The 13,085-nt window shown below is 40.1% G+C and overlaps 1 protein-coding gene across 1 annotated transcript in view; it reads right to left on the reverse strand.

The window, feature by feature from the left end:
• Window positions 1-467: 467 nt before the first annotated feature.
• Window positions 468-13,085, reverse strand: part of KCNU1 (potassium calcium-activated channel subfamily U member 1) — a 50,703-nt gene continuing 38,085 nt past the window's right edge. Inside the window, exons 23-27 of the mRNA XM_085304228.1 lie at window positions 8,491-8,568; window positions 5,211-5,353; window positions 1,707-1,904; window positions 1,205-1,308; window positions 468-567 (exon numbers count right to left, since the gene is read on the reverse strand). Of these exons, the coding sequence (XP_085160354.1) occupies window positions 468-567; window positions 1,205-1,308; window positions 1,707-1,904; window positions 5,211-5,353; window positions 8,491-8,568 (623 nt within the window). The remainder of the gene's footprint in view (window positions 568-1,204; window positions 1,309-1,706; window positions 1,905-5,210; window positions 5,354-8,490; window positions 8,569-13,085) is intronic.

Here is a 13,085-nt window from a genome sequence, read left to right on the forward strand (position 1 = left end):
TTCACGGGCTTTTTTTGCTTCTTTTAATACATATCAATCCAACATCTACTGTTGTGTTTGTAATAAAAGTACATTTTAGAGTGCTGTACTCTTTGAACTGAGAAATTCAACAGAGAATCTCTAAACTTGACACAGTCATTAAGTTAGTATATAACTGGGTCTGCTTTGTACAGGGCTTAGCAGAGGTTCAAGTTTTTGCCCTTTTCCTTACAGAGAGGCATTTTACTCCCATTCTGATGTTAGAGTTTAACAATACAGTTTTCAGTGATAATCTCATGCCAGTGTTTAGCCAAATTCAAACTGCCCACTGCACCCCTAAGAAATAAGAATCAGGAAAATTTATTGTGAGGTCTTAATACTTTGTACAGTTCTTTATTTGCAGGGCATTTCACAATCTCTCAAAGCTTTGGCACGAAGCTCTCTTTACTACCTGTTTTCTTGCTTGGTAACTGACTCTCCACTCTATGTCACAGGTCATCCGTTGTTGCAATGTTGAACGGAACAATACAAAACAGCAGATCTGTAGGCAACATCTTCAAATCACTGCGGGGCCGAGCAATCACAAACCTGAAAAAGCACTAATATATGAGATTCAGACTGCTTTGTGAGGTCTTGCTACTGAATGTCTAGGATAGCTAACAAGCTGCAGATTTTTTTTTGCAATGAGTGATTGCATCTGCAGAATTCTTTAGAACAAATAGATGAGGTACAGAGGGTCTAATTTTGCATATCTTCCTACCTAAGAATAGGATACATATTTTTTTAAATTAAGCTAATTGGTCTCTGGAACAGCTGCTGAAAGAGGTGTTGAATTCTTGATTGCTTAAAATCTTCAAATCAAGACTAAATGTCTAAGAGATCTGAAGCTCAAACAATTACTAAAATCTTGAAATTTTAAAGATCACTGAGTAGAACAAGTTAGACGAGAAAGTTCTCTCTGCTTGTAAATTCTCTGAATCTATGCCCTCAGCAATATTACTAACTTTATGTTCCAGCAGCTCCCTAATAAAGAAGGCTCACTTGATCAGTCCCCAGAATTAGTCAGAGAGCAATGTTCAGATCACACATCAGCTCGCCTCAGATGGCCTACTTGCCATGTCTAAATTCAAGACAAAAGTAACTAATTCAAGTTGTCTACAACGTTTAACTCAGAGTCCTGATTACTCTTTGACTTACAATACCATTTCATATGAAGTGTACTTGCCTATTCTTGCATGGATTAGGCTCTTCCATCAGACGGTAGAGTCCAAAACAGAGTATCCCAAAGAAGTCTAAAGCTCTGCAGTAAACGTCTCCAAAGGAATTCTCCTGCTATAAAAGAAGCAAAAACACTCTTATCCCAAAGGGACCAAAGCAGACAATCTAGCCTAATACTAAGGCATTTAGCCAAGTATAATCACTGGTATGATCACTGTTCGCTATTTCTAGTGCTGTAACATTTGGGAGCTGCAGTCATAGAACCAGGACCCTTATATGTTTATCACTGGATAAAGGAAAAAAAGCACAGAAAACCAGTGCTCCCCCAAAGCTTAGAATCCAGTATTAAATGAGGCTAATTGATGTCTTTAGCCTTTTCAAGCTACATAGCGGATTCAGCCGAATGAAGCTGAACTTCATGTAAACACGATCACCCTTTCATTTTCACCTAGTTCTAGTGGTAGGGATGAAACCTAGCCTATGAAGTACCACTCAGTGATATAACTCACCGTGACACCTGTTAACAACCTCCTGGACAGTGGCAAGAGTGCCAGTTTGGATCTACCTCGAGTGGCATTGTGCATTATTTTGTCAGAACTTCTGCTCAGTATACTGTCCTTTTCCAACTGCTGCTCCTCCAATGCTGGGCTTGTCCCACTTGTTACCAGAGTCTGCAGCAAAGCCAAGATGTGATGGTTGTAGTAGGTCTGGAAAGAAGGAGACATTGAAAATTCAAAGGTGAAGTATTATGCTCTGGTTCCTGGAAAAAAGGCAAAATTATTCCAGTGCAAATCTGGAGAATATTATCAATGACTTTAGAGTTTTTGTGTACTTCCACCTGCTTAGCCCATTTTAGTTTCGAAGAGCATTCAGAAGATCCCACCTATTTTCTTATAACAACATACACCACACTGCAGCTGAATGGGGAATTTTCAAAGACACAAATGGCAGTCAGCCATAGCCCCCCTTCATTTCTCAAATGACTTTTGCAGTTGGGGTGGGGGCAGGAAGGAGGGCAAAAAGCCTGGGCAGCAGCTCTGACGTCACCTGAGCATGAGCACAGTGTGTGAAGTGGAGTTGATGAGGGCAACTGCCCTGCTCAGCTAGGGCACAGGAACAGGAGGAAATTCTCTGTTCCTGCAGTTGCCATATGGGTTTTGAAAGTCTCCCTCTGTGCACGTCTCAGTATTTTTTTCTGCTTTGAGGGCAAAAAACCTCCTAAAAACTCAGGGTCTTTTTTTTCTTTTTTTTTTTTCTTTTTTTTTTTTCGATCTAAAAGCATTCCCTCTGATTGCAGTGCATCAAATAACTTAATTTCCAYCCTTTCCCTAAAAGCTCATTTCCTATATAGAGCTACTTCGTGGAATCTGTCACCTGCATTCTCCTGAGGAAAGAAACTAAACAAGCTGCAGAGAAGAAATGGTGTTACTAAATCCAAGCTAAACTCAAATCCGCTTAAGAACATCTGACCATATTGTTGGGCAAAAGGGTATAATACTGTTAGAGTAATTCTCAGGCTTTTAAAGTACGGAGCTATAGTCCAGAGTTATCCAGGAGTGATACAGCTTTGGGGGAATCTGCACTTTACATATTTAACTGAAGCATGCTGAGCTCTTTAACATATCATTGCTGTACTTTTTGACATCAAAAGGATTGTATTTCCATACTTGGATGAATTAATAGGATTTGCGTGTCACCCTCATTCTGTACTTTCTTTGCTAAGTTACACTGCAGGAGTTTGAAAGGAGGAAAACAATTATGGAGGCATGCATGTATGTACGTACGTGCACTCAGGAAAAACTCCTGCATCCAGAGCGGGTCTCCAAGCTAACTTTAAAGGAGCACTGTTTCTGTACTGTACCAGAAAGATACTACCTTCCTTGCCAGTTGTTGTTTGGCTACGGCTGGAGATATGCACATTTCCAGGAATGCCCCTGCACAGGAAGGCTAGGCTAGAAACCTTCTCCACYCATCACTAAGCAGTTGCTTAGACCCACTGACTTCAGTTGCTAGTAAGCTGGCCCTGTGTAGGTCAGGAACCTGCAGCTAGATCAGGAAGGGAATTCAGAGCTCATTACAGTATCTGAGCCCTAATGACCATATTCATTGAATTATTCTTTGTAGCTTAGGGACACTCTTAAGAGCCAGGTTAGAGCAAGCGCCAATCCTGCTTCAGGCTTCCAAGGGGTAACATTTCACTTTATGGACCACATGAAAAGTGCCTTTGTACCATGCAGATTCTTCTACCACTCTCCTTACAAACTGAAAGAGAACAGCAATTTTCCTCTGAGTGTCTCAAGGAATTTCAACAGATATTCACAGTGATAGCAAATGGAGGTAATAGTGGACTGCTGAACTATTCCTCTTTCTCCTTCTTCTCATTCATACTTTTTTCCCAGGATATTGCAACTGTTAAGCAATATAATATTTCTCTCCTTCTTCCCTATATTTACAGACTAATGGAATCCAACTTAAGGTGCTCCTCTACTCTAAAGCAGAGGCGAGTACTGATTATTCCTGGACAGACTTGGAGTCTTACACTTGAGTGAAATTTTATCCTTTAAGATAGGTTGTGCTCTGTCTCAAGCTGCTTTTACACTTGACATTAGTGGTCATTAATTACTGTCTGACTGATTGACATATCAGTGAATAGCAGCAATATAATACTTTCACTACCACAGAAGCCTTCTCAGGAAAGTATAACTGGACTTGACACACTTATTTTGGAATACTTATCCCTTCGAGAGATTTGTTTTCTATTTATTCATTTTCTCTAAAACTGCCACCCAAGCACTATCCCCTTGGACTTGAACTGAGAGCAAGATATATAGAACTTTACTGAGGCGTAGGGGATCAGGGAGAAGAGGAAGAAGGGAGCTTTCAGAAAAAGAGAAAGTCATTTTGAAAATGGCAGCTTATATGAGCTATTTTGCAGCCAAATCCTAGCTTAACTGCACCAAACTGTCACTCACAGGTGTCACCACAAAGAGTATCACTCACTTTTGACAGTACCTTAAAATGATTACATCATCAGGATAGGACTGTTGCATTCCCTCTGTTCTTACATTTTTGGTGCAATGTACCCAGTCCTCATGATGCAAATGTTTTTAAAGGGAAATTAACACAAATTTATAGAGAATCAAAATACGTTCTCCTCTTAAAATCTGATGTGGTCTTCTGGATCAGCAGGAATTCATTTTATACCATTTCAGAAAATAAGCATTGAGAGATTCCCATTGAGTTCATTGGATTTTCTATCCAAACTTCCATTGAATTTCTGCCCAGGTGCCAGACTGACAGCTAAGATGAGAAGAGTTAAACTCCTGTGTCTGCTTTAGTAAAATGATGATAGTGCAGATTCCCTGTTTCTCCAGCTTGCCCATGCATCTCTGGCCAGACTTGTAAAAATCCATTCTGCATGAAAGAACGCAGTGTCCCCATAATCTGCTCAGCCCTTGGCATCACTGCTGGAACTTCCCGCATGGAACCAACTTGTGCCAAATTTTGGCTTTAGTGACTGTGGTCCCCTTAGAGGGACTGATAGTAACAACATTTTATCAAGAGGTAAATAAATTAGGCTGACTGTAAATATTTTTTGCAGCATATCAGTATTTTGCAGCTAGGAAAGGGAGGAAGTTATCAAGACACTCTAAAAGTTTCTCCAAGTAATTCTATGTGCCTATCAACCACAGGGAGAATGCATTGAGAGTCGTGTTTTTTTGGAGCTGATACTTGTCTTTCAGTCTGTGGAACTCACTACCCCAAGAAATCACACAGGCTGACCAATAAGCAAATTGCTTACATAAAAAGTGACATGAAGTGACATGTATAATTCTCAGGGCATAGAATAACTAATTAAATCACCAATTACTGCAAGGTTTCTTGTGACTTTCTCTGAAGCACTTGGCATTGACCATTGTAAACACTAGATTAAGTCACTTTGTCATACTCCTCACAGAGAAGGGATGTCTCTGATGCCACTAATTATGACAGGACTTGATGCATCTACTTACAATAGACAAAAGAGAATTCAAGAAGCTATCTGAGAAGATATCTCCTGTGCAGGCAGCAGTGGTGAAAAGCTGGTGATGTTGGTCAGAGATCTCAGAATTGATGTTGAAAGCCCGATTAATGAACTGGGCGTTCGGTGAAGACTCTATTAGAGAAGCAAGGAAGAAACAGGAAACATCTTAGAAACAGAGAGCCGTTCTGTGTTCAGTACTAGCCATAGCATGCTGGATTTGTAAAGTAAAGTGGAACAAAATATTCAGCGCTGCTGATCAAGGCTGCAAGAGGAGCCAAAAGACACAGAATCATTAAAAAAGAAAGAAAGAAACAAAGAAAGAAAAAAAAAGGGGGGGGGGAGTTAGCCTGATCTTTTCCCCTCAATTTTCTCATTTAACAGAAGTAGAATCACCATCTCTATCAGCTTATACTGGAGTTAGAGTTCCTTTCACAGCTGTCCTGCTGTTACAGTGATATGTTAGAATCTTCACTAGCTTCTCAGCCTTATTCTTGCTGTTTGAGATAGTCTTGGAGAAGTCTCCCTACTCTGAAAGTGATTCTTCTTTAACTTACTTTTCTATTTTCAGTGAATTGTCTAAGTATATCTAGACAGAGGGCCCCTACTGTGCTACTGAATGTGCTAGGTATGTTCTGACATTCTAGCACTGCCAGTAAGAATACTGAGGAATGACAGCAGCACAGCTGGAGACAGGAGGACTGAAAGGTCTGCAGACCAAGAACCCATGTTTTCCCATTAAAAAATACATAGAGAGAACAAGTACTCTATGTGAGTAAAGATTAATTTCTATTATGTTCCCTAAGGCCAGGAGGCATTTGAGTAGATCATTTTTAAAGATGACTAAAGCTAGCCAAAATCACAATACTATTAATGCCTCCTGTTGTCTTGCAGTATCAGTGTCATCCTTCAGCCTTGTCTTCTCAGTAAAGATATTTTACCAGCCCTGGATTTTAGGGGTTGGCTCCGCATCTGGTATTAATCAAACTGACTAGTTTATAAAAGTCTGGGTATTAAAGCATGCTCTCGCAGGCATAATAAATGACCCACCTTATTTCCTCACACCATTTTCTTTTAAGTATTTGTGGGATTCTTATTTCTTCATAGACTTTTTGCTATATCACTCTCAAATCTCTGGCCTTTTATGGTAAGAGTTTCTAGAATCCATTGTTTCAGAGGAATATCCATTTATAATGTGCCTGTGAACCCAGTGATCAACCCACAAGCACAGAAGATGTTCAGCATATCGAACTGCTCTCAGCTTGGTAGATCTGGGCCCACAAAAGCCCAATGTGCAGCCTGGCATTTAACAGGCCTTGCATCAGCCGAATATCAAGCGATTGGCTTAGCATTTCCTTTTTTCCAAGGTTTCTCACCATTGGGCATAGCAGCACTATGTCAGAGCATGATGACAACGCATAACTCTCCTGCTCCTCAAGGCAAAATACCTACACAAACCCTGTTAGAGGTATGCAGGCCYTCAGCTAATTCTACCAACTCTCTTCTTACTAGATGCGTTGTTAGCTCAGTATGTGCTGGAGGAAGGCCCCTGTTAAGGGCCCAGGCTCGATTCATTATTTTGTCAAAGATCTGACATGACTAAAATCCAAGTCACGTCAATGTATTGTAGATGTTTTCCCCTCCACTGACACACCAAATCCTGGAGGGAAATCACTTTGGYGCAATGCCTATCTAAAGACATCAGCTTGACCACACAGTATCTTCCCAGAGGAGCTGAGCCTCAGTAGTCAGCTCAAAATATTTCTGAATATTTTTAACATAGGAGAAATTTAAGTCTAAACCACAACACAACAGAGTATCCAAACATCATTCCAGGAAATTCAAAAGTTCTGAAACGATTCCGGAGGAGGCACCATTATCTTATCATTATCGTGCACTATTTATTTTTCAGCAGCTCCTCAGACTTTCTGAGGAGCATATGGGACTCATAGCCTGTTAAGGTGCTTCACTGCTTCTGGGATACAGCATTGCACTTCTCCCACATTGATCTACCAGCTCATCAGGTAAACTTGTGACTATGCAGTACACTGCAGCCTCATACAGATAAAGTATTGCCAGTGCCTGCCAGAGACCAGGACTGGTCATCAGCCTTGGTTCAGTTACAAACCTGGGAAGGTTTGGATAGCGAAGACCTTTCCCTGAATTCGCTGAGCCCACCTAGCATTTGCAAGTATTGCATGAAAAAGCAAAAAAGGAAGACAGAAAAAAGCCTGAGTGAATCAGAGCCAATCATGATGCTTAGCAACATGCTATGCTAATCTGATGAGTATGTTCTCATGTCAGCACTCTAAATGGAGCTAAACATCCATGTCCCCAGGGACTGGCAGCCCAGCCACACCACTCTGGTGTGACACTGACTGCTGTGTTACTAGTAATCAGTTAATCAGTGCAAATGTTTCTAATTAATGGATTTAGCCTTCATTGGGGGATGAAGACAAAGATAAAAAATAGCCAAGTATAGCATGAAAGAGCTCTTTGGATTGCCCCAATTATGAATGCAATCTAGAGAGGCTAAGCCTTCTGGAATGATAAGGACAGAGGTGCCTGGAGTAAAATGCCTGCRCTGCCTGTCCATATTGGTGTATGTATGGACCTGTTCAAGGCATTCACAGCACAATGCCCTGAACTGCAGACTGTCTGGAATCGGCTCCGTCTTTCCACAGCCATTTGTACAAGTGGGGAGGAAGCCTGTTGCTACCACCATATCCAGAGAAGGAGGAGGGAACCATTACAAGTATTTCAGGGTGTTGAAACACAGAAAGTTAGATTCATGCAGGTGGGCAGAACTGCCTTTGGTGGTGCCTCTTTCTCCACTGAAAAGAAGGGGAAGCCAGGCAAACAGGCTTCTGATTTATTTATCTTAGTGAAGTGTCTTAGGATAGGCGGGATGAATGTGGGCCAAGTGTCTAGAACTCATATCTCCTGAGATTCGGTCCATCACAGGGAAAAAAAAAAAAAAAAGCCATCATCTTTCTCCTAAAAAAAGGCCATCATCTTCCTCCTAAATGAATGCTTCAGAGTTTTGCTACACACTGAGACCTTTGTAACACTTTGCTATATTTATTCTCCAGATAAACCATTCTGACTCTTTCAAAGCTAGTGAATTAACATCTAAGTCAAACCTTTTAATGTTCCTTGGACATATAGTGCTTGTCGCTTTCTGTCTGTGAATTCTAAAAAGGGCCTGGGGTAAATAAATAATGCAGCACGCATATTGCTTCTGTGAAATTTGTTCCCAAAGAATAACTTACTCAGCTCTGTGGTGATGGGGATCTTTTTATAACATGGCTCTGATTGATTCTTCGATGCTCTCATTCTGAAAGCAGTCTCTGTAGAAATAGTCAATAACAACATGAAAAGACAGGGAAGTTGGAGGAAGCAGAAACAACAACAACAAAAAAAAGAACACAAGACATAGCAGTGGTTCTGACTGACAAATGCAAGAAATCTCCTACCTGTGCCTAAAAATAATGTCATTGTCATGCAAAAATCCCAAAGCAGTTCCTATATTTAGAAAGTTTCTTGCCTTGGTCTGCTTTTCCAAGGCTTACTTTATTCACTCAGAGCTTCAAAGGATTTAAAAAGGAAATCTCTCCTGGGAGCTTCTTATTGACATCATAACTAAAACATAATTACCCTCTGTGGAACAGCAGTGCTGGTTATAGTGTTGTTCAGCACAAAGCCCCAGTAAGCCAACTTGCACTCAAAGTTTTTGGGGAGATGGAATTGTTTTTTTCCTTCTTCAAGAAGGCTGTGCATAAATGGACGGGATGTGCTGCAGAAGTGAAAGCAAAAGCAAATATCCTGATTTTTGAAAATCTGACACTCCAAAAGCCTTAAAAGAGAAATCTAAAAGTTCCTAGAAATGTGTCCTGATTCCCTTTCAGTTCTCACCAGCTAGCACGCTTAGYAGGGAGTCACAAAAAAGTAAGGGAGGGGAGAATCAAGCCTAGGGGATCCCAAGACAATAAAGCCAGGTCTGCTTTCTGTGTTTTGATTATACCCAATCCTTTCCCTCACTATTATGTCTAAATTTTTTCATTGCTATCCATTACAGGAGCAAGTGAACACTGGCAATTAGATGAAGACCAGGACTGACCAACATGTAGACTCTAACATGGTCATAGAGAGACCACTATTCTAATCAACCATCTCTAAGTATAGGTGATGGACAGCCAAAAAACTTATTAGTGATGTCAGGCATCATAACCCCTCAGTACAGCAGAAAAAGCCCTTGCCAAGTATAGCATGGCATTTCTGAATATATGCAAGTGGCAGCAACTGAATGCCTGAAATGAATCATTGCCTTTATTCTTCCTTTCCATGTACCGTACTGGCTGATCTGAATATATGTTTGATCATTGCCTGGATACCTTTTCCTTATGTCAATATTTTTGCCGCAAAACAGTACACAGCGCTGTACCTGAAATCTCACAAACTGGCAGGGTGCTATTACAAAAGATTACTTAATTGTAGATTACTACTGTACATTTGAATTTCACTAGCTTATTAAGCTGTCAGACTTAATTACCGTTATATGTTTAGATTATGCCACAGATTATTTAGTTGGTACCTAGGTTTGCCAACCTGTTTGCTTTGTGACATGACAGAGTGATAATTACAGCATTACTGGAAAACCTTAAATTTTCCATGGGAAAGACTACAAGTCCTTGGCATCAGCACTGACCCTAGTAAACGCTCATTCCTGCAAGTGTAGGTAATATTTACCTCTGTGTGGATCTGATTCTCTAAGAGAGCTCTCTAATTCTTTACCCCATGAGACAGGTAATGCACAGAATAGGTCTGGGTTGGTTTGGTGTGAAATGCTCACACTGAAATCTAAAACCACAGAAACGCAACTGATCCGGGCTTTGTTACAATCTCCAAACTGAGACTACACTTGCTGCAATGTTAGCTCCTGAGCTGTTAAGGGTTAGGGGGTTATTTTCATCTAAATAAGTATAAATGCACATTTTTCCCTATAGTAATGATGCAACATGCTGTAGCTTTATCTACTGCACCAAACCTGGGGATGAAAAAGGATTTGGATTGGTAGATGGATATCAAGCAAGTCACTGTTCTATCAGCAATGACAACTACAACATGAGAAACATCAGRCTTTGTCTTTTCTTTTTAAATCAGATGAATAGTTTCATTATCTAATTAGAAATTGATTTTAAATTTGCACCTTATCCACTGCAGTTCACTAACATCTTGCCATAGTAAGCTCTCCCAGCTACCCATARTCCACTCTCCCCTTCTGTTTTTCTATCTTTTCCTACCTTTCCTGCTAGCCAATGCTTTTCCACATTTGTTTGCTAACATTAATCAAGGTCAAGTTGAGGATCTTTCTTGGACTGAGGCTTTTGAATATAATTTTACCCTTTTCTCTCAGAAAATGAGGCTGTGAACCAGAGGACTGCTGTACTTTTGGGGTCTCCCCTACATATATCAGTAGCTGCCCATTTACTTTTCCACATACCTCCTCCTAGATCTTTATTCTACAAATGGATATGTTTTTCCTAAACTTGATGTTTTTGCAACTCCGATGCCAGAAGCACCCACTGTACGTACACTACACTGGTGGAAAACGTAGATTTCATTTCTACAATTTCATCTAATTACTGCAAAAGGTGGCACCAGCACAAGTTCTGACGAGCACTAGCACAGCCTATGTTACTGTTACTTACTGCTCATGTTATCTCCTAGCCCAGTTGACAGTTACCGAGTCTGGTAAATTTCTTGATACTCTCAGTCCTGTTGGTTCTTCGCTATGTTGTATTTGTCTGCAGTGCTCTTACATAACTTAAATAATGCCAGTGTCTCTGTCTATAGTCTTACTCATTCTCCCCACAGCAAAAGAAATAAATTCTGAGAATAGCCCCCTTTCTCACTTTGTATCAGGGTCTCTCTTTTCCTTGAAAGCTTCCTCACTTCCTGACCCTGTGAACTATTTTACCTGGAGGCTATTCAGTCCATTGGGACCACCTAAAATGAGCTGAGACCCTGCAAATACTCCCTAGCAGAGCCGCAGTGCAGGGTGAGATTTTTAACCCCTTCCACACCTGTTCAGTGCTTGTAAAGAAAGAAAGATCAGCTTTTCCTTGTCTTTCAAAGACACTCACATGCCTAACTAAACAAATGGGTGTCCAATTAGGTTTCAAGATCAGTGTGTTGGCCCCAACCTTCTTGGAAATATTTATAAATGCCAGTGACTGCATCTTGAGATACTGGTCTTATATTGCACAGTCATCAACAGAACAGTCCTTAGGAACAGGAGCAGCTGACTGAGGAAGGCAAGGAACTGCTGTTGTATCTGTAAGGCTACGAAAAGGTAAGAGCAGTTAAAAAAGGGACTTGTAAACAATCTTTTTTATGTTGCCTGCTTTTAGACATAGCAACATATTTTCAGTCACACTTTTGTCTTCTCAAAAATGAATTCCTGTAAAATAATAATRGGAGTAGGGAGGTAGCGTAGAGACTGGAACAGTGGGAGTGGAGACACGCAAGTTTTGCTCCCACTCCTGGCACCTTAATCCAAAACCTGGTGGTAACAATCTATGAGTAATTTACTGTTATATAGGGGCACAGGTCTATAATGTGTCTGGAGACTTTCAGAGGCAAAGTGCTACAGGAGCATAAAACACAGCCCTAGTCTTGCAATTGAATCAGCAGGAGAGCCTGTTACAAGAATCTCAACCCAATTCTGGGCCTATAATTATAAATAATTACAGCAGCAAAGAAGAACATGGGCTGGGTATTTTAACAACACATCTAATGAACCTACAAGGAAAGAGAGCTAATTTTTACACAGAGGATGAATCACTAACAGATTTAATAGCTAGTCTAGGGAAGAACTGAAGCTTGTTTTTTAGCCTTATTTCATAAATATATCTTTATTTATTGATGATAATATCCCGTAAGTGAATACTGCTTTTCTGTCTGCAGAACTCACTGTAAATCTGAGGAATGGCCTTAATTTAGTAGCCAAAGATTTATTAGATTGCAACTGTAGTCAGTTTATGGTGTGACAACTCACAAACATCTGAGCTAGGCAATAGGTGCTGTATAAATATGTAAAGTGAAATACCTAAAATAGTAAAACCACAGTGGGATAGAAGCACAGTATTTTGTCAAGTAGAGGAAGACAATGCTATTAAAGTAAATGGTAACAGAATCTATCCCCTCTAATTTCAATCAATCTTTCTTAAATAACTGAGCACAGTAATGGATAATAATAACAAGAATAATTTGCATTTCCATAGTGCTGCATTGCAAACTTTAATTTGTCTGGCTTGAGACAACCTTGAGAGATAAAATATTATTATGGGGCTGTACATTGAGGTGCAGCGTGGCTCCAGTAGCTGCCAAGGACACACAGCAAAGGAACATGAGAAATAGCAATAGATCTGACACCATGACACTTCCTTGATCCTGCCCCTTCTCAAAACCAAAATCAAAAACCAGAATTGCTGACTTCCCTTTGCTAATGTCTAGACCACACTTTATGGAGGATCCTGAAAGAGGACCATGCAATCTTGATTTCTGCTCATACCTGAAAGGTGTTGTATATTTGAACTGTTTCTGATGAGCTGAAACACAGTGCTAGTGGTAATACACAAACACCCTTGTCCCTGCTTATCTCTACCCTAACACACTTAAGACATATATGTACTTTTATATATATAAATATATATATAATCTAAGTACATATTGTTTACCTGCTCTCTCTATATATTCAATAAAGAGCTCCATACATCTTTCTATCTATAGAGATAAATACATTACTTAAAAAGTCATGTATTCAAGTCACAATTATCTTTTACTCAAATATCCCTTATAAGTC

The sequence above is a fragment of the Rhea americana genome, unplaced genomic scaffold (genome assembly GCF_003343005.1).
Source record: "Rhea americana isolate MKP2758 unplaced genomic scaffold, rheAme1 scaffold_204, whole genome shotgun sequence".
Lineage (NCBI taxonomy): Eukaryota > Metazoa > Chordata > Aves > Rheiformes > Rheidae > Rhea > Rhea americana.